Here is a 21,141-nt window from a genome sequence, read left to right as displayed (position 1 = left end):
GGCCGGGCCCGGCCGCGCAGCGTTTAGTCAGAAGGCCCCGCTGCGGAGCCGCCTCTTATCGGCCCGGCCCGGCCCCGCCGCCCGCCCCTCGGCCGCCCCGCGCACGCGCGCCCCGCCGCCATTTTGTGTGGCGCCTCAGGTGCGCGGCTGGCGGGTCCGCACCGCCCTCATGGCGCTCAGCAGCCCGCGGCTCGGCGCTGCCCTGGGCAAGCCCGTCAGGCTCACCCTGCGTGGTGGTGCCTTCCAGGGCGTGCTGCAGTACCTCAGCCCCGACCGGAGGCTGTTCCTGCGGACAGGTCGAGGCCGCCTGTGGTACCCCAGCGCCCTGGCTTGGTGTGGGGCTGGAGGCTGAGGCGCTGTTGTGGGCGTTTGTGGTGCCTCACGGCCCCGGGGTGGCTTGCTTGGGGTGCTCCTGTTCTTTTTTTTTTTTTTTTTTGTGAGGAAAGCAGCTCTGTGTGAGGCTGACTTCTGGGGGACAAGCACCAATAACTCGTTCCGTCGTTAAAAGCGGTGTTTGATGCTCCTGCCTCCCGCTGTTTGAACCCCTTGGTCTGAAAATAGCCGTGGGTGACTTCTGCAGGGGCTGCCCAGGGACAGCGTGTGCGGCCTCCAGCCCACAGCCTGCCCAGCACTTGCTGTGCCCGCTGCAACGCATGTGTGTGGTTCCCCAGAGCCTAAACAGCCCTGGTATAAATAAAACACAGCCTTAAAGCTGAGATAAAAGCAGTTGGATCTGCCTGTGCTCTCTGGTTCGAGATGATGTGGGTATAGCAGACCAAAAGTCTGTCCTGTTAAGCACACAGAGTAATTGTATGGAAGTGCTGTTAACGTAGAGTGAACATACTGTCCTTTAAAATCCCCATTTTATTGACTTTATTGTAATTAATAGAACTAGCTGGTCCTCTGTTCTTGCTTTGTTCAGTAAATGCTAAGTTTTTACCTGTACAGCAGAACTTGACATACCTATTTTTTCTACTCCCTGATTGCAGTGAAGAACTTGGAAACTGGCAGAAGCACCCCAGGAGTAAAGCTGTTCTTTGAACATGAAATAGCCAGTGGTGAGGCCCTAATGTGTGTTAAGACACGGGGATCATGGACACTTGGTTCAGCATTTCAGTTTTGGTCACTGCTGGAGTCTTCAGTTGCACAACTTTCTTCTAAAGTCAGTAGGAATCAGAATGTTGTAGAAATCACACACCTTTTGTTCCCCAGTTACCTGTTAGTGAAATAGCAGTCGCGTACTTCATGAAGGTTTTGTGACTGTACTGCGTTAAGGCTTACAAGCTGATGAGCTAATGAATAAAGTTCAGTAAGACCACTAATGGAAATAACAATCAGGAAGTTGAGCTATGCATGCTCCCTGTTTACTTCCTGAAGGTAGAAGGCATAATTAAACGTTTATTATGCATTCTCTTACAAGTGCAAGATGTTCTGTGCTGGGAAGTTAAATTGCTGAAAGTTCTAGTTAATTTGGTTTTGCTTTTACTTGCACAGGTGAAAGGAATCTCCACTAAGTGGTCTGCTTATGTGAGCCTTTTTCTGTGATTCACTAGTCATAAAATACAGAATTACTCAAAAAATAGTTTCTAGTGTTTAAAGGTCCCGTGCATTTATTTCTATGGGCGTCTGCTATCAAGTTTTGATTTGGGGACAAAGGGCAAAGTGCTGAGGGGAAAGTAGTTAGAAGGCAGCTTATCAAGTACTTACCTGTGTCCATCTGCCTTTTTCCATTGTAGTTTTTATATCTGTACTGTTTTATGTTTTTAATAGTAAGTAGCGTAATTAGTTGTAGTTCAATATTGACTTCATTTTTGGTGGGATGCTAAGCCCACTGCTTATTGTTTAAATATTAAAGTTCTGATACCTTTTTTGTAAGCTACTTATATGAGCTATTTTATATAAGTTGTACATCAGAGTGAATTTAAAAATATTTAAGCTGTATTTTGAGTTTCTTTTCTTGTATATATGTCTGTCCTATGCTGTTTATTATTCATTATAGTTCTCCTTTTTTTTAACACTTGTTATTTCCTGAAAGTTGCTTGTCAGCAGCAGGATATAAATTGTTTATTTCTATTGTAGTGGAAGTGCTGGATGAACTGGATTCAGGGAACGGAGCAGCAATGCTTACTGAGTATGTTGAAATGCCTGCATCCTTTTGTGGTAGGAGATGGGGATAGGAATGCAATTGGTAGGGGAGGCACCACCTGCATTTAATATCTTACAGATGTTCAGACCCAGCTGTGCCAAGTTTGTATTTGCTCTAAAGAGATTAATAAGGTGATGAGTAGAAGGCCTCCACAGTTTAAAAGACTCTTTCAAACTATAACTTGGTATTTCTCTTTTTTTTAATTATTATTATTATTTTTTAGTTCCCATTAATGTTCCGGAGTAGAATAATTTCCTTGGTTTGTTTGCAGGTCAGCTTGTGGTTTCAGGGAGGGTTTCCCATGAACATTTCTTCTGCCTGAATAGTTCTAGGCGAATTGTATATGGAAGTTATGTTTGTGTACATGCTGTAAAATGCTTATAAACATGACTTTAGGAAGCTGGTAAAGCTATGTTTCAGACTTCTACAGTCTCCTGCTCTTAAATGGCTTTGCTTTGGGTCTTCTCACAAGACCACATTTTTTTTTTTTCTCCTAAGAAAAGTAGGAATGAAGAGGTATCTACTGAATAGTCCTTAAAATATAGTTAGCACATAGAATTGTGATTAGCAGCACTTGTCTTGTTTGCTGCTGCCTCATCTCCTTCTTCCCTGTCAAATAAACATACATACTGTGCTCACTTGTGTGACAGGTTTATTTTTGCACTAATCTTTTAATATGCCATTTTAGATACAAGATTTTTCAGACACGTCTAAATATTGATCATTTATTTTTACAAATAAGGAGTTATTTTTATGTTTTATTATATTGAGATAGGGATATACGCTGTAGGAGCTCTCTATTTGTAACAGGAGGGTTTTATATCAGTATACAGAAATTTATACTAATAAGGCATATTTCGCAGTAAAGTGCTCTTAATGTTGGAATGTCCTGTTTTAGAAATTAGAATTTAAGAATTTAGAAATCTTATACGTGATTTGGTAAACATTCACCTTACTGAAACGTCAATTTCCGGCCTTGACTTGCTACCATCTCTACTAAATATGTAATAACTTGAGCTTGATTATAGTAACGTTTCAGTGGGTAAAGCTGTTCTACTGATCTATTAACTTGTAATCCAACTTGTAACTGAAACCTCTGATTATAATCAGAGGGTGATTATAATGATTAAATAATGGATCAAATACTAAGGTTTCAGTTTCAAGATTTGCAGATTTTTCAACTGTGTGGTTCTCGGGCTTAGATCAGGTACTTCATTCATGGTACTTTTAGCTCTTTCTTCTCTTGAAACCTTCATTGCTGACCTTTGCCGTGAATATGTTCAGGTTATATTTTCACCTTTTAGTTTTAGAAATAAATCTGAAATTTCATGTGAAATAAAGATCCTGGGGGCAAAATAACCATGTAGTGGGGTAGCTTCAAAGTCTCCTGTAAGAATCATGCACATGGGATTAGGAAGTTGCTTCAGTGCAGCAGTTTATTGTCTAGATGCAGGTAGATGGCATTGGCTGAAATAATTTTCGTTATTAAAATATCCATGCTGGTGAAATGTGTAATGTTTTGACTTTTGTGCTATGTATGTTTGTTTTGCTCTGGCAGGTGCACTTCAGCTGCTGAGGGGAATGGGAACAAAGGAGCAGACACAGGACAAGCAGATCATAGCCCATGGAGTTCTCCAGGCATTTTCCCTGAGAGCCAGCCCAGAGCTTTGAATAGCTTAAAGTACTCCCTCTCAGGTAACATGAATATTAGTCAAGCAATGTAGTTAGTGTGTGTCACACAGGATCTTCCCCCAAAGCTGTGCGCTCTTGGCTTGCCTGTATCTGGACAGGCTGTATTCTGAAAGAACAGTGGTCGCCGGCAGATAGGCACAGAGCTCGGTATCAGCACACGTGCCTTTTGCCTGCAAATATGTACACAACATCAGAAAAACTTCTTCGCTTTCCAGAATGTTAATCCTGTGGTTCTCATCAGCTGTAAAAGTGGCTGAGCAGCATAACTAATTTTTGGAGAAGTCAAGCGCTTCAGCCAGTGAGCATTCCTCTGTGGTGGCTGTTTAATCTTACCCTTGTACCTGAAATGTACATGGCACGACAAATAAGTGAAAGCTCACTACGACTCTTGCTGTTCTGTACTGCGCTGGCTGTCACGCTTGGAAGGCACTTGCATTGATTTGATCGAGCGGTTCCTGCTGTATGCACACCCACAGGTGCAGGTCTAAAACGCAGTTGGCTCGCCCTGTTCACATAGAGCTGTGACAGGCATGCAAGGCCTGTACAGGCTAAAGGAAGGTCGGTTGCCTTTGCCTGGGAGGTGGGGAAGAAAATGAGTGAGACTGACGTACTCTGGGAGAGCCTTTTAAAATGTTGTCATGTGATTTTGCAATAGGATGTTATTTCAGAGTTTGGAAGACTGTCCTTGTGTTGTCATGGGTGCATGTTATTAATGTTTGCATCTTACTCAAAGGGAAAGAAAATCTTTTGAGAGCCCTTTATCTGTTCATTAGACTTTGTTAAGCAGGTGTTCTGAAATACTAAAATCTGTCTTAAATTCTGTTAGCCCTCTGTTAACAGATGCAGTTTCTTGAACTGAAATCTTCGTTTTCTTTATACATCACAAAAACAAACAAACAAAAAAAACACTGCAACTTTTGAACAGTCAGTATTTCTGTGAAAAATTTAGAATTTTGGCTCATGCTCAAGACTATGTATATCTGAAGCAGACAGTCCAGTAAACTGAACCTGAAGTTATGGCTGTTCCATCCCTGAAGGTGTGCAAGGCTGGGTTGGATGGGGCTTTGAGCAACCTGGTCTAGTGAGAGGTGTCCCTGCTTGTGGCAGGGGGGTTGGGACCAGATGATCTTTAAGGTCCTTTCAACCCAAACCATTCTGTGATTCTATGGTCTGTTTGGATGTGTTCAGGGAGTAGAGAAGAGCTGAGAAGCTAAACCGGAGAAGTAGATCGATTATATGACTGAAATACATACTCTGTGCAGAGTTCATTCAATCAGATGAAGCTTCTAATGCTTTTTTAACTTCATTTTAGGGAAAGAAGAAGAGAAGGTAGAGTACACAGTTATCGATTGCTTCCCGCAGAAATTTGGCCCAGCAGTAAGTATTAACTAAAGCTTTTGCTTAGCATATATGACTTTTTAAGCCCATTCTGTTGGGTTTGTCAGTAGCTCTATTAGGTGCAGGATGGTGAGCACTGCTCCATGAGGTCTTGTATTGGAAATTGTTTCTGCAGACTGTAGTGAAAATTTGGTAGTAAGTAGTAACTGGCTTCTTAAGTCAAGTAGAGATGGTATCCCTGGTGGTATTAAAGTATATTTAAATTGTACATACATGCAGGGAAAGAGTACAGTGCACAAGTTTGTAGCAGATACAAATTTGTACCACTGTGTGCTGGTTGCTGTTTTCAGAATCTGTTTCACCTGTAAACTAGGATGAGGAGTCAGTATGACTAGTTAGTGAGCAGTTATTTTCTTTAGAAAGAGAACAACATGAGGAATTGTTGGTGTTTGGAGAGGGAATTGTTTTCATGGGTGTTTAGAACTTCAGAAGTGTCTGGATGTGGTAGGAAGAATTTCAGAACCCATGGTAGATTTATTGAACCAAATAGTATTTTTAGGTCTGACTTAGACCAGCAATGCTATGCCTTCCAAGCCATTTTCTCTTGCAGTTACATCATCTGGGATTTGGGTTTTTATTATGATAAATTGAGAGTGCACACAGAGGAAAAAGTTCTTTTACCACAGGGCAAGATTTCCCTGCTTACAAATTAATTTATTTTTTGCTTGAAAAAGAAGCTGACTTTTTATTTCTGCCGCTCTTATGCAGCATGTGCAGTATGGGTTAATTTATCTTAATTCTTTTGAAACTTCTTGTGTCTGTGAGGGTAACAGGTTTATCTGAATACCTTAGAAGATGAGTTCCTGTTCTTATCTAACAGGAACGCCTTCTTTGTGATCTTGAGGAAGCTCCTTAAACCTAGTTAAGATAATTTCTTCTGAGGAGATATGGGGAGTTTATAATCTTTAGTTAATGATCTCTATTAAATGTGTTGTTTCTAGCTGCAGAATATCCAGCTATCTATCTATAACTGGACTGATACTGCATCTGTTTGGATCACTATATCCGCGGGATTCATTGTGTTCCCGATTTGTATTTAGCTTACGTATGGATCGTGACCAGAAAAATCCAGCTTTACTATTTGTCCCTCTGCTTATCATTCTCTGGCACAGATTATTTTTGTCCCTGTTTTTCATTAGGTGCTACACCTGAAACAGCAGCATGTTGTTAGTGTAGTTGGAGAAGGTGTTAATTTATGTCGTCATGGAAAACTCTCCTGGCTTCAGGTAAGAAGCAGGTGTTTCCCTAGATGTGCCCCTACACAGATGCAAAACTAATAAGTGTTTGGGGATTAGCCTGTACTTAAGATATACTAATGTGACTCTTTTGGTAAGGGATATGGTTTTCGTCAAGACAATTAATTTTTTTCATGCACTACCTGTTACAGGAAGAATTATGCCATTGTAAAGCAATATAATAATTACTTGTATATCACATATATTTGTATATAACAAATAACTTGGTTGGTTTGCCATCTTTATTTACTTGAATTAGAGGTAGAGGTAGTACAATAGTACAGCTGTTGCCTATGGAAAAACTGCAAAACCCACCTAATCACAATGCCAATATAACTGGAGAAGTAAAATCCAACTAAAGATGATAAAATATCTTGATTAGCTGTGATGATATAAATATCTGACCAGGAAGGGATGGAAATTAATATTGTTTTATATACTCAAAAGTATCCTGGTTTATTTTTAAGGAGGTTTAAAGTGGGCGTGGTTAATCCAAAGCAAAAACTTGTGTGGGAGTTCAAACTTGCAGAAGTGTCTACAGAATGTTTGCTTTGGCATGGCTAAACTGTATTCATATATCAGCTTTTGTTAAGCCATTATGAGTTTGAGAATAGACAACATCTAAATATTATGGCCTATGTTGAATGGTGTAGTGGAAAACAATGTCCTTTTTTTTTTTTTTGTAGCAGTTTTTGACACCTAAAGGAATGTCATGGGAACAATAATTTTTCTTGATCGGATTCCTTAGAAATGACATTGAGGTACATGTAGGAATTTATGCAAAGTGCTTTGGATAGGGCTTGCTCTTAAAATGCAGCAAAATGCTACCTTTAAATGTGTATAGTAGACTACTAGGTCGTTTTTCCTAATTATTGTGAGTTATCTCTGAAAAAAGCAAGTCTTTCTCATAGATTAGCATTAAGGAGAGTGTGCTGCTTAATGTGTACTTGTATATAAGGTTGTCTTGTATGTGACAGTGCGCTTTCTCCTACCTTAAAATCCATTGGTCTTGTCTCTCTCACTCATCTTCTTTCTAATTCAATTTGTCGTAGATAGCAACAAAGAGCCGTATTTTTCTGTTTGATATTTTCCTTCTGGGACCTCAAGCTTTCAAAAATGGATTACAGATGGTGCTGGAAGATAAAAACATCTTGAAGGTAAGGGTTAAGGGTGTGTGAGGACATCTGAGGTAGGAGGGGTTGCATATAGATGTAGTGATTACCAGAAAAATTGCAGTTAGATACAGGTTTGTCTGACAGCTCTTTCTTGCTCCAGGTCATACATGACTGCCGTTGGATCTCAGACTGCCTTTTTCACCAGTACAGCGTCCTTCTCTGCAATGTCTTTGATACACAGGTACCCTTCACATACTCTTGTTGGCAACAAAAGTTTTGATGAGAGAAAACTGAGCCTTTTTCAGAGCCTTCTTCCAAGGAAAGTTTAATGTCAGTGGAATGTGGTGATAGTTGAGCCTTCTAAATGTATTTTCGTTCCAGGTGAGAATTGCCAGGCAAGGCTGCTATTTAGAGCCTGTCTTGTGTAGACCAGAATAGATTAAAAATACTTGTTTTTCACAGAAGAAGCTTTTATCTTAGTCAAGAAAAGCATCAATCTATGAGAGGTGCTTTGGGTATCTCTAAATCCCCATTTTAAGAGATTGTTAATATCCAATACTAGCAGCATTTTTTTACTATTATTATTTTTTTAATACATGCTAATGGGTCTTGATAAAACTTGGCACAACCTGATGCTACTGTGGCTTTAACTGGAGCCAGATAGACTTGTGTTTTATATTTCTGGTTACCCTTTCTGACCCTTTCACAAGTGCAGAAAACAGTCAGGCTTACAGGTATCCAGGAATGGGAGTGTCTGTTAATAAACACAGTGGTGGAAGTGAGAGTATAAGCCAGATAATCACAAAAATCTTTGCTTTTGCTAGTGCTAGCTCTGGTAATTGTGGTAGTTAAAATGTTGCGTGACTAAGTGGAAAATTAGAGCATTTTCAGAGAAGAAAATAACAAAATGGCTATCATTGTTTGTAGTGGGTGTGGGTGTGTTATTCTTGTCCTTGTGTGTGCACTGATTTTTCATGTCATAAACATGACTGTCTGTAGTAGTTCTTCAAAGTCCTAGTCTGGGCTATATAGTAAATGTTATACAACAAAACTTTCTTTCAGTCCCTCTCTGATGTTAGTTTGGCCTTCTGCCCCTAAAAATTTGTAGTGTTCTACTACAAATCAAGTATCAATCAATGTCAGTGTTAAGTCTTGACTGTATGAAAAAGGTCAAGAAGAAAATTCCTACCAGTGCTGCTAATGTATTAACTAGGCAATTGTACTGCCTAGAACATGTAACTGGTACAGTGGAAATGCCTAACCAGACCGACCCATGCTAGGACCTCTGAGGCCTGTAAATGGCTCTCATAGTTCTGTTTCAGAGTGAGCATGCTTTTCTTGCATTAATAGATCTTTAGGCTTAGATTCAATTACTCTGATCCATTGATCTGAGTCTGAATCATACATCCAATATAAGTAAGCTAGGGGAGCAGTTTGGTTTTGACTGCCCTAAAGCATGCCTGTTATTGCAGTATTGAGCTGTCATCTACTTTTGTCATCTACTGTCTGGAGACAGTAACTGGGAAATTCCTGTGAGCAAACTCTCACAGAGGCTCTTTGTGAAGCACTTAACACTGAGGAGCTCTTCTTAAAATTGGAGCAGGCTGCGTACACAAGTGCACGTGCAAGTGAGACTGTTTAAAAACACAGCAGTGAATTGAAGAATTCTGGTTTAAATGGGATTCTGCCTGCATCATTTGAAAAGTTTTACCCATGGTTTTGGCCAGTTGCTGCAACTGTTTGTTGCTTGTAATAATATACATATAGTGCACGTCAGTGAAAGGTTTCTAATGTGCATCCATAATGCTGCCTTCTCTGACACTTCCGTGCTGCATCATGAGATTAGAGCATTCTCATGCTCTGAAATCTCTGCCTCTTTTAAAATGTTGTTGGCAGCATAGTTGTTTACAATTAAATGAAATAATGCAATTCTTAGATGTGTGTACCAGAAGAATAAAGAAAGGACAACAACTTGAGACTGTCCATAAAACAGAGGTTCATGCTAAGTTTAATCATAAAATGTGAAAGTGACGTATTTGCGGTCTGGTTCCACAGATCAACACACATACACACCTCTTTAGCATGTAGTAGTCAGTTTCTGCCCTTGAATCCAAGCCATTAGCATGCAATGACTAAGATTTTCTGAGAGAGTTCAGTGATAGCTAAAACACTGTTTTCATTGTTAAGTTTATTTTCTAATCTTGTGCATTCAGATTAGGCTTTTTATGAATAGACTGCATTTTTGTTTAAATACATGTATTTAAGTCTATTATCTTCTTGTTTGGAAAGCATTGACTTTTTTTTTTTAAAAAAACAAACAAACTAGTAATTCCCTCTCTAACCTTCTGGAGGAATGGAATATTCATCTCTGTAGATTTGAAAGTTTTTATCTTGATTTTGAGTAAAAATAACTGACGGCTTCAGAAGGTCTTTCCTGAGGTTCCTCTTCATCTGCATTTGGCCATTGAGAGCTAAAAGCCAGATGAGTTTTTAGTGGTCAGAGGTACAGTAAAAAGGTCTGTTCAGTAAGGAATGATGGAAACTCCCTCTTTACCTGGTTATTTGTGCTTACAAACCAGTGAAAGTCAGCTTTCACTGAGTCTTAATTTTCCTGTCTTCAGTGAATTAATCAGGTTGAATTATTGCAGTTCCTTTCTCTCCATGTATACTGTTACTTTTTAGCTGATGCTTGTAGACTTCTTTGGACTACAGCAGCATAGTCAGCATACCAGAAGTATAGGCAGTCCTAGATCCTTTGTTCTACTACAGAGCGTCGGAGGTCTGACATCATTTCCTTCCTTAGTCCAAGATGGCTTGTTCTACTTGTGGTGCACTAGCATTTTGCATCTTCCTCAATGCTTTAGTAAAAGCTTTTATTCCTTGGGAATTCAGTAAACGGATTTGCTTACTGCTTTCTTCTGATAAGCACAGTAAATACATGGCTTCTCTCCCAGAGAAGGCAGCTGATGCCTTAGAGTCAGCTTTACTCAGTAGTAAATCATACCAGCTTGTTTGCCTTTGCTATTGGATGGGAAAAGAGATGTATTTTCAAAAGACTTTACAGATAAGTCAGGAACTGGGGGGCTAGTCTTGGAATTTGCACTCAGTGTAAGTGGCCAGAAGAAGTCAAAGCTAGAAAATCCTGTTGTCACCACTGCAGGGGTTGGGCTGGGGCTGTAAAGCGCTGCATGACCTGGTCTAGATAGCACGTGGACAGCTCCTTGTGGAACAGCTCAAACAGCAGCTTCAGCTGTAACGCTTGCAGTAAAACTGGGCTAGCATGTAAACTCCAGGTTTTGTTGGCAGGTCTGTAGATACTTGTGTTAAGAGTTTGGCTCCAGGTTTCTTAACAAAGTTAGAAAGGAGACAAGGATTATGAGAGGTCAGCGGGGATTCCAGAGGACCAGAGTAGGAGTCTGGGGTTTTGAGTAGGAGAGAAAGTCTGAGAACTTGGTTCCAATGATGCATCACTCAAGTATTAGATTTTGAAGGTGGTTCTAGCCTTTTCAGTTTCTCTTCTCTGCTTCCCTGGTGGGTAGACTCTCTTCCAAGCTTCTGTTTTCCATTGTCACTGCTCTGCACCTGGTAAAATAGTCCCAGTCATCTTTGTGTTCCCTAATTAGTAGCAAAAATTGGAGCCTGATACTATGAAGGGTAAAAAGGATAAAACCAACATAGGAAACAAGCAAAAAATATGACATGCAGTTACTGCTGTAGGTTGTTGTCTCTTTCAGTTTTGGGTCTGTATGCTGTCAAAGATGAGTTTTACTGGCAAAATCAGTTTTTTGTCAAAAGGTTTTAGACCATTTACATATTCTTTCATCATGTTTTCCTTGCATTGCATCACTACTTTGTGTTTTAAAAAAAAGCAACAAGAAGTAGGGGAAGTATCACTGTGTGCTTACTTTCTTCTGATACTATTCCTAATGTGCTGTCTGGAGAAATCATTCTTATAACCTGATTTACTCTTCATTTAACTTGATGGCTTTAAGGAGTCAGACTACTACTTCTGCAATTTGTATACAGTCAAAATGAGGATTAATGTGTCTGCAGTATATTTTTTGTATTGTAATATGCTTCCCCACTGTCAAATCTCCACATTCTCTGCTTTTGCTCAGCAGACACTGGGGAGGACATCCTGATCTCTTCCATCACAGGTGGCTGATGTTCTGCAGTTCTCAATGGCAACAGGTGGCTACTTTCCACACCGTGTCTGCACGTTGCAGGAGTGTTTGATGCAGCACTTGAAGATCCCTTCCAAATGGGATGCCCTCATGAAGTGCAGGCAGGAAGTGGCTTCAGTGAGTTGATTCAGTGAGGCACCTCTGAAGACTGAATTGTGAGCTGTGCTGTGCCCCTTTTCAGATTCTTTTTTTTTTTTTTTTTTAAAGAGCGTGGCACTGTTTAATAGTCAAATTTCTGTAGTTCAGGACATTTCGTAATAGTCATTTGGGAGACAGATGCATGCTTCAGCTCTCATCAGTGCTTATGCTAGTATTTCCTAATAGTACATTTGAAATTGAGGTATTGAAGAAACACAAAGCTTGTGCAATAGAAGTTTTGCGTAACTGGTAAAAAATGGTCTGGATATCTTAATATACTTGACTAATTCTGAAACCTAGCTCCAAAAGAACAAAACGGGTAAAATGAACCCTGAGTCATGTAGGGAAAGAGGAAACACTCTAGCCAGCACTGCGAGAATGGAAAAATGAGAGTAACAGCACAGTTCAGTGTCATTTGCTCTATAATTGTCCGTGTTTTTGTTAATCTTTCAGAGAGGGAGAAGCAAGGGAAGTCTTAATAGGCAAGAAGTTCACAAGATTTGGGGAGTGTAAGCTGGATAAATAGCGTGTAAATAGGCTGGTGCCAGGTGTGATATCTCTTTGTGGAATTTTTAATCACCTGACCTTTCTTTTAGTTGAGGGGGCTGGGAGGAGGACTTCCAAAGAGGAGCTAGATACTTAATGAGACCCCACTATGCAGACAGGATTTCTTTTGTGAATGGGAACAAGCTCTGTTCTGCCAGATCATCTTTTCTGCCTTTATACTAGTTTTGTAACTTCCTGAGTAAATCTGAGTGGTTTTGCACAATCTATTCATTGATAGGAAGTTTTCATCAAAAGCCTTAATTATATATCTTTTGCTATGGCTATAATTTGTTCAGGCAAATTATTTTTAAACTGATAGCTGCTCAGTGAAATCTCAAATTTGAACACATGTTTATATTTTACTTTGGTGTCTGAATTCCAATAGTGTCTGTCAGAATTTCATTTCAGAGAATTCTGTATGGCAAATCTAAGCCAAATGACAACAGGCTTGCCTTCCATATTTAGCTTTCACAAATCATTTTATTGGTCTGAAGATGAAAAGCAAAAAATGACTGTGTAATACGTGTTTAGTAAGTATACCACCATAAGGGACTGTAGCGATACTTTTGCTCACAGTATCATGGTCATGCTGCTTCACTGGGACTTACAGAACATAGTTTTAGTTGTGCTGACTGAAATTGTTCCTATCCCTGGCTGCTTCCCTGATGGGAGATTTTTTTCCAACTTGATCTTTAGGTTTCTCTCTTTGAAAGACGCACCTAGTTTCCTGCCTTGTTTTAGACAGATGAGAGACAACCTAGCATTACACACTGTAGTAGGTGTACGTTGCTTTTTCTGTTGTTTTTTTTTTTTTTAAGAAGTAATTCCTCCTCTCACAGTTCCTCTTCTCTGATATCCCCAGGGTTGTATGCAGATGGCCGCAGATGGCCTTAGAAACTGCAAGCATTCAATAGCACTGAAATAGAGATCAGGATCTGGCGGTATTGTTTAAACTGCAGAAGAACGTGATGAAAAGTTTTGTTATAATTCTTACTACTGGAATAACTGTTTTAATTTGTATTGGGATACACAGGAGAATCCCGATATATGGTTCTTGAGACCCTTTCCACCTTCTCTGCTTCAAGCGCTTGCTCTGAAGGCTATGTACCTTCTGATGGTCCACTCATCTCTAATGGATAATTTGATGTCTGACCTAACAGCTGTGGTGAATGATTACTTAAATGCTTATCGGAATGGATCTGGAGATCACCTTAGGAGCACAAAGGTGGGTATGTCCTAGCTTATTTCTCAGCCTGGTAATGTGATCTAAGGCTCTGATGGATGAACTCTGGAGGACATAGTTAAATTAGGTTCCTCTTCTGCAGCTGTGCACCCTACTTCATGCCGCATCTTGCTTCTGGAGCACAGCAGCAGAAGTGATGGTGTCTGCATATATCTGCCTGCCTTTCACGTCAGTCTATTTGCACAAATGCACCTTAACTTAGTACTGTGGGTGGTGAGCTGCAGCTGTTAAGGAATGGACACGTGCCTTCTGTTCATTCTGATCTGAGTTTGAGAACCTCTGAGCTCAGTGGAGGGTACGTGTGTTTGTGGACGTGAAGAGCAACAGGCAGTTGCAAAGTGGTGTTATTTGGAGCTGCCAGAGTTGCTTTGGTTTGATAAGAAGTTTTACTCCCCAAAAGTTGATAATTTTTTTTCTCCAGTTGTTCACCCTTACTGCTGAGTTATTTGAATATCCTGTGTGTTTCTGAGAAATGTTATGTTTTGTTGCCCAAAGGTTTTTATTTCTGTAAGGACATGAGTTACTTTTTTCTTTCAAATCTATTGTCATCTGAGTTATCAAAAAAATCCAGTCAAGTAACACTTTTCATCTTTGGTTATGTAGAGCCGGTAGAATTGCTATCCAGATAACTTTTAGTGCCTTTTGTATGGCAGACACTTCAGTAATTTCTTCTTCGTTTATAGAGGTGGTGGGGTGCGGGATTTTTGGTTAAGGAACTTGACCTTCTTCACTGATGGGAAGAAAGTTCCATGCAAACCAAATAGGCAGTGGTGATGGTGTGGTCTTTTTCAGTGTCTTTAGTGAAGAAATCTTGGCAGGGCTTGTAATAAGTATGTAAGATGTGGCTGCTGTTAAGATAGAGCAAAAGGTAAGTTGCCAGACATCTTCATTCATCGTGAGGAGACTGAACTAACATGATTAGATTGTGTCATTAGCTCATTTTTGCAGTTGTAAATACCTTGAAATATTTGTTTGGAAAAGTGAATACAGGTCTATCTTAAGGGACAGGTTTATCTGTTTCTTTGCCCTGGTTTAACAAAGCACTTGAGTGCAGACTTGAATCCTTTGAGAACTATGTAAGGGCTCAGAGCAGTAAATCCCATTAGTGAGGATTTAAGAGGAGATGAATGTAGATAACCACAAGAGGTCACAGTTGCTTCACAGATCATATCTGAAAACCTTTTCTTTTGAAAGAAGAGTTTTCAAAAACAGAAGGTTGTGTATACCTCATTGAAAAAAATGAGCATGACATCTGAATTTCCAGTGTAAAATGCTTGCGAACGTAGGACGGATAGAGGGGAAAATAAATGTTTTTTAAAAGTGAAAAGATTACAGAGTAATTCTACTTAACATTGGGCTATTTGTTTGTAGAATTTTCAAACAGTAGTCAGGTTAACAGTTGCTGAAGCCAATCCTTTCTTAAATCCATTTACTGCATAAGATTAGCCAATGGATTAATTTGAGCATTTCAAATGGCATTTTTAAGGCTTATTTAATATCACATGTGATGGTCATACTTGCAGTTGCTTTAGGAATCTTGTAGTATGGACAGTAACAATAGCCATTTTTACCATCATTTCACTGTTAATCATTTTCCCTTTTGTATCTTGTAAGAGGATCACACAAATGAAAGTCTCATACTAGAACAAAAATTTGCTTGATACGTGTTTAAAGCCCAAGCAAATCTCCATGGCTTGGTGTTTTTTTTTTTTCTGTTATTTGTCTTGTTGTTTTTTTTTTTAATTATTTTATTTTTATTTTTTGACAAAGTAAGAAATCAAAGTTAATTTTAGGACATCCTTTGTGAGTTGACAAGTTCAACTAAATCTGGTTAAAAATAATAAATAGTTTTATGCAACTTGTAGTTTCTCTGACTGTTTATTAATTCCCTGAATCAAAGAGCCTTTATTCAGATCTGGTTCTCTTGTGGAGCTAAAGTATAAAGCTACTTGGAAAATCCTTTTACTGTAAAAGAGCTATTTTACTTCTTATACCGACTGGTTAAAATTTAAGTTAAGCTCTGTGGGATTTACTGGCTTGTAGTTGGGATATAGTTCTACAAAATTAAATATCACTTGAAGAGGTCTCATACCAACTAAAAGAATACGGAGCAGTCTGATAGAAAGCACTGAATGAAAAGAGTCAACCTCTTGAAGTTAACTTTTTTTTTTTTAAAGGTGACTTGAATCCAGCAGGATTTATACATGGCTGGACATTGTCCTTCCTTTCTTATTTGACCTTCCATAGTTAACTTCTAGTCTACTGTACTTAATTGTTCAACATCCTAATTCTTCAGTGTAGCTGCCTTTCTTTATTAGTAAAATGGGCCCATTTTTACTTGGAATTTGCTGGATGTAGATCTTCGAACTGTTCAATCACCATTGTAGCAAAAACACTGCTGGACTCCTGGTGTACGGCAGTTTGGTACGATGAGCTTGTCTTTATCTTGGAGCCAGCCTCCAGCAGCAGCAGAGTCCCTGTGCTTGATGACTTTGTTCTCCAAGCATCATCTGACGCAGTTCTAACGCTACTTCAGGAGAAACAGTGGATCTCCTTGGATTCTGAAGTAAATACCTGTGCAGGGGAAACACTCCGAGAACATGAAATAGGAGTCTACTGTGCTCTCTCCATGCATTATGACAACCGTGGAGAACCAGAAGTGAGTCCTCAGTTGCTGAAGCAGGACTGCAGCAAAGCCCATGAATGCTCCAGGGCCATAAAGTTATTTTGCACAAGCTGCCATGGTGAATCGCAGCTTCTAGATCAGAGCTGACACCATTGAACTTCAGCTCAGACTGGTGTCGTAGCATCCTCCTAATCTTTCCTGGGTCACTGCTGCATCCAGAAATTCATCATGCCAACAGCTATTGTGTCTTACAACAGTATCAGGATATATGCGGAGAAAAAGATGTTTTGGCTTTCCAGACCAAGGTTGCCTGTGAATTGAGTAATGCTGAGTACTGAGGAATAATGCTGAACAATGGCTATCAGGGCAACTAGCAACTCCCTCCTTTCTTTGTCTAATCAGGGGATTCTGCCTCTGGGAGCAGATCTGGGTGGGGCCCTCTGGTGTTCCTACTCTCAGGAACAGAAAAAGAAAGGAAAAGTGAACATGCATAATCAAGGAGAAAAAGCCAAGCCTCCTCAGTTGCCCTGCAGCGAGGTCACTGCGTTCCCTTAGGGGTTGCTGCATCCAGTACAAGATGAGGAAAGATAGGTGTGAATTAGGCTGATGAACGTAATTGTGCTGTAAAGTGTAACTTCTTTACCAAAAGGGTTGTTAGACATTGGAACAGGCTGCCCAGGGAAGTGGTGGAGTCACCATCCCTGGAGGTCTTTAAAAGACGTTTAGATGTAGAGCTTAGGGATATGGTTTAGTGGGGACTGTTATTGTTAGGTCAGAGGTTGGACTTGATGATCTTGAGGTCTCTTCCAACCTAGAAATTCTGTGATTCTGTCTTTCTCAAGTGGTGATCTTCCCTCACCGCTGAGAGCGAGCTCATCCTAGACTTCCCAACTCTGGGTCTCTGCTATTTCCTGTTTTTTTTTTTTTTTATCATCGCTTTCTGCCAGGAGTAATTACTCTCTTTGTGGACGCAGAAATGAAGTAAAATGGATTTCTGTGCCTCTGCAGCTCTGCCTCTAGAAACAAGCCTAGTACAGGAGCTGTGTGTGAAATTTCCAATTGTTCTTGTAGGTTTCTGTTGTGTGTGGTTAGGGGTTTGGAAGTATCCCTGCCTTCTGATGTGTAGGACTTAGATTCAAAGAATCAAATGCTGCCTGGGAGCACATTGGTGTTAAGAAGCAAGTGATCTCTTAGAAGTGCAGCACTTTAACTGGTGGTTGTTCACAAGCAGAGCTTTGGTACTGTAGCATAGTTGTGGCAGTTGGGAAGCTGGATGCAGGTTCTTCTGGCTAAACAGAACAGAAGGTGGGGTGTTTGCAACTAAACACATCTGCTTTTTTTCTTAATGCTGTCTGAACTATTTTGCCTTCCTCTGGATCTGTGCAGACTTCTAGACGCAGGTTTTGTGAGGCATGGCTTCCCTTTACAAAGGCTATGATAACTCCCATAGAGTATCCTATCTGTATTTTTACTTCTCCGGCTCTTGGTGTTTCTGTCAGTGTGCCCATACCGACAGCTGCCTAAACCAGCATGAAGCTTTCCCCTGTCTTCCCCTGGCCTGTCTTTAAACATGCACCATCTTCCAGTCCTTGGATATCAAGACAGGTTTTAAGCAAGTTACTACAGTTGCTTGTTCAGCTGTTTCATCACCACTTCAGGAATCTTGGGTGAAATGCACCTTGCTGTTTCTGTTTAAAGTATCAGGACAAATATTTATGCAACAATGTGAAACATTCTGGATATACACCAAGTGTTTTTGGTGTGGCAGCCTCCACATTTTTTCATGTTGAATGCAGAAGTGAAAATATGTTGTGTTTGTTCCTGTGCTGCTTTTGTGTTCTGACCATCGCTTGGCCCAGCAGCATGGCTGATGTTTTGTGTGCTTCTTGTGTTTACAGAAAGTTTTGTTTTGTTTTTGCTAAATAATAATTAAATTCTTCTGGCCTGCCTTTTGTTTGTTCTGCAACTTCATCCTTCCTGATTTCTTCATTTGGATGGGGCTTTACTGTTCTGAAGGGTAATTATTTAATAGTTTCTGTTCCCCTGCTCTGCAGTCCTGCCGGTTTCCTTTCACTTTCTGTGATGTTTTGCTGTTAAGTAATGTTTGCTCTGTGCTGCCTGTGTGTTGTCTTGAAGTTGTCCCCATGCAACCTGCTAGAATTGAATTTGCTTGGCTGCTTGTTAGCAAGCTTCCTTATTTATGTGTAACTCCCCTTTCTATAGATGAAAGCAGTTGTGGATATTTTTGTTGTTCCTACAAACACGGCGAGCACTGCAGTCCTTGTTAATAGCAGATCCTCAAATGTTTTTGAATGAAAATGAATGAAAATGTGATGTTTTGTACAGAGTTCCATGCACTGCTCAGAACCAAGTGAAGGAATCGTAGAATCATTCAAGTTGGAAAAGACGTCCAAGATCATCTAGTCCAACCTTTAAGGAGAACATTTCTTCTCATGTTCTTCCTAAGCAGCTGTTCTATTGATTTATAAACTGTTGTTGTTTTTTTAAATATATACATTTGTTTTTAGGATACAAATACCATGCTTTTAAAGAAAAGCCAGAAAAGTTGCCTTTGCAGTGGCTCCTACCAGGAAACCTGAACTGGTCATGCCTCTATGGGGGCTTTACACCTTTATAGTGCAAAAGATCTCAGGAGAAATCTAAATCCCATATGCAAAATATTACTTAAATCTTGAAGATCTGCGTAATAAAGGAACAAACAATAAAGCAGGCCTAATCTTTGGGTTGCCTTTGAAAGGGAGAGGAGTGTCTCCCCCTCCCTCCCCCCAAGATAGTGTTTGCAGGTAGTTAATGCATTCAGTAGATGTAATGGGAGATGATTATTCTATTTCATTGGCTAATTACAGAGGGAGCTCTTATCTGATATTAACAAAAGTAGAGCATGTGTATGCATATGTATTGTTTTGATTTCTTTTCTCTTTCTTTTCTTTTTCCCTTATCAGCCCACTTGCAGGGAGCTGCCAAAGGAGCTGCGTCAGCTGGCAAGCGACCAGAAGCTGCGAAGGGAGAAAGCAGTGAAAGACTACAGGATGAATGAGGATGGGCTTTTGATCAGGCCAGCCATGAAAATAAATGAGAAAAACGATCCACAGAAGGATGGGGCGCATAGAGATGACAGGGACTGTCTTCCCCCAAATGAAGCAATGAGTCGAACATCCTTCAACAATCAGGATCTACTTTGTCAGGAAAAGCATGAGAATCAAAATCAAGTGGCAAGACTGTGGGAGAACCTCAAGCCAACCTCAAACTAGTTGTAAAAAAATCTTTGATACAGGTGACTTGGTGAGCTCAAATTGCAAATCTGAGGACATCCAAATGAATGAAAAGGGGCTGTTCCCCGTGTAGAAGTACCAAAGGAAAACTCCTCTCTTTAAAAGGACAGATAAACAGGTTGTTGATGGGAAATAATGATGGTCTCTCTAATGCCAAGGCAATTCCTGCTGTGTGATTTATCAAGATCTGTTTTGAGATCTTTTTTTTTTTTTTTTATGAGCTGGTTTTGCTCTTGACTTTTTTTATTAGACAAGTGTCTTCAGTTGTATTGGTTCTTTTGTTGTCAACTGTTGCAGCGTATGTAAAACTCCCACACAAACCAAACATCTAAATAGGGGAGCTCCTTACATGTCTGTCTGTTCATTGAGATTAGAAAGGGCTTGCTTGGAAAAAACATGAGTTCTGGCCAACTAACGTGGGCTTGGTTTATACACAGATAAGTCACTTGGCATATCTAAACAACAGCCATGCTTAGGAGAGTGCAAAGGATCCTGCCTTAATCAACAGCTCTGCTGGCAATAAACGGCAGAGGTGTACTCACTAAAAGGACTCTTCTGCCAAGTCAGGGAGATTTTGGGCTAGCTGACAAAAGCAGCATTCTGCTTATTATGCTGCACTCTGCCATTGTGTCAGCCCTACTCTATCAGACTCGTGTAGATAAGGCAGCAGTAGTAATGTGTGTATATGCACAAGTGTCTGTATTCTGAAAGTGGGAGGGGAACAGTTAAATTAGTTGCAAAGGTGTCTAGCATTTTCCTCAAAGTAAGATGTAACAGCAAAACTAGTTTATTCTCGGTGTGCTTGCTTTGGCTGTTATTCGGTAAAAGTAAAACTTCTCCAGCTGATAGTGCTCTGCCACAGTGACAAAGGACATGCAGGCAGTGCCTGAGTCTTGGACCATTTTTTGGTGTAACCTTAATGGTATTCTGTAACCAAATTGTATAGGTACTTTGTCGCAGTTTACTGTAGAAGAAATAAACCAGGTTTGAAACAAGTTTCGTACAGGTTTTTATGTGGAGATGGAGTCTGTTTCTGGGCCCCTTCTCAGCACTGGAGTTCGTGCCATTCACCTGGAACAAGACTTCCCTAGGCAGGTGGATGGTGTGGAACACACAGGCTCCTCAGAGCCCGGCATTTCACACCTGAACTCGGTCCCCTCAGAACAGAGCCCACGGCAGCGCCTCAGACAGGGGCGGGAGGGCCGCTGGGTGCAGGGCTTCGAGGAGGCCCAGGCGGGGCCGGCCTGGGTGCAGGTCCCAGCCTGAGCTCCGCGGGCGGCCTTCCAGGGGGGAGCCTGCGCCGCGCTCTTGCTCTGGGCCTCCTCGGGGGCCGCGCGGGGCTGGGGGGGTCCCTGGGGGGGTCCCCGCGGGGCCTCCCCGGTGCCTCCCGCCTGCAGTGCCCCCCTCCCGCTTCCCCCCCCCCCCCCCCCGCCCTTCCGGCGGCTCAAGGGCGAGCGCGGCCCTGCGCTTCCGGCGCCCCCGCCCCCCCCAACCGCGTCCCGCAGTCATCGCGAGAGCTCCCCCG

At 40.9% G+C, this 21,141-nt stretch overlaps 1 protein-coding gene across 6 annotated transcripts; it reads left to right on the top strand.

The window, feature by feature from the left end:
* The first annotated feature begins 8 nt into the window (after positions 1–8).
* EXD1 (exonuclease 3'-5' domain containing 1) lies at positions 9–20,611 on the top strand. 6 transcript variants are annotated; one of them, XM_068683863.1, is made up of 11 exons: positions 9–139; positions 990–1,162; positions 2,080–2,131; positions 3,705–3,841; positions 5,151–5,215; positions 6,376–6,462; positions 7,524–7,628; positions 7,747–7,827; positions 11,744–11,887; positions 13,488–13,679; positions 19,287–20,611. In XM_068683863.1, coding segments are annotated over exons 2-11 (1,173 nt in total). In that variant the 5' UTR covers positions 9–139; positions 990–1,161; the 3' UTR covers positions 19,596–20,611. The 6 variants fall into 6 exon arrangements, with proteins under 6 accessions (XP_068539964.1, XP_068539962.1, XP_068539966.1 ...); XM_068683861.1 differs by lacking the exon at positions 9–139 and adding an exon at positions 146–296 and having other exon boundaries at positions 990–1,058; XM_068683865.1 differs by lacking the exons at positions 9–139; positions 19,287–20,611 and adding exons at positions 146–296; positions 18,670–19,280 and having other exon boundaries at positions 990–1,058.
* Positions 20,612–21,141: the final 530 nt, after the last annotated feature.

Source organism: Anas acuta, chromosome 5 (genome assembly GCF_963932015.1).
Source record: "Anas acuta chromosome 5, bAnaAcu1.1, whole genome shotgun sequence".
Taxonomy (NCBI): domain Eukaryota; kingdom Metazoa; phylum Chordata; class Aves; order Anseriformes; family Anatidae; genus Anas; species Anas acuta.
This window is presented reverse-complemented; position numbering and strand designations above follow the sequence as displayed.

What these genes read in the sequence shown, in the direction of transcription:
- EXD1 (XM_068683861.1), top strand. Translation starts at nt 170, where the DNA reads ATGGCGCTCAGCAGCCCGCGGCTCGGCGCTGCCCTGGGCAAGCCCGTC. An exon ending in GAGGCTGTTCCTGCGGACAG is followed by an intron (nt 297 to 989) that starts GTCGAGGCCGCC and finishes CCCTGATTGCAG; the next exon opens with TGAAGAACTTGGAAACTGGC. An exon ending in ATCACCTTAGGAGCACAAAG is followed by an intron (nt 13,680 to 19,286) that starts GTGGGTATGTCC and finishes TTCCCTTATCAG; the next exon opens with CCCACTTGCAGGGAGCTGCC.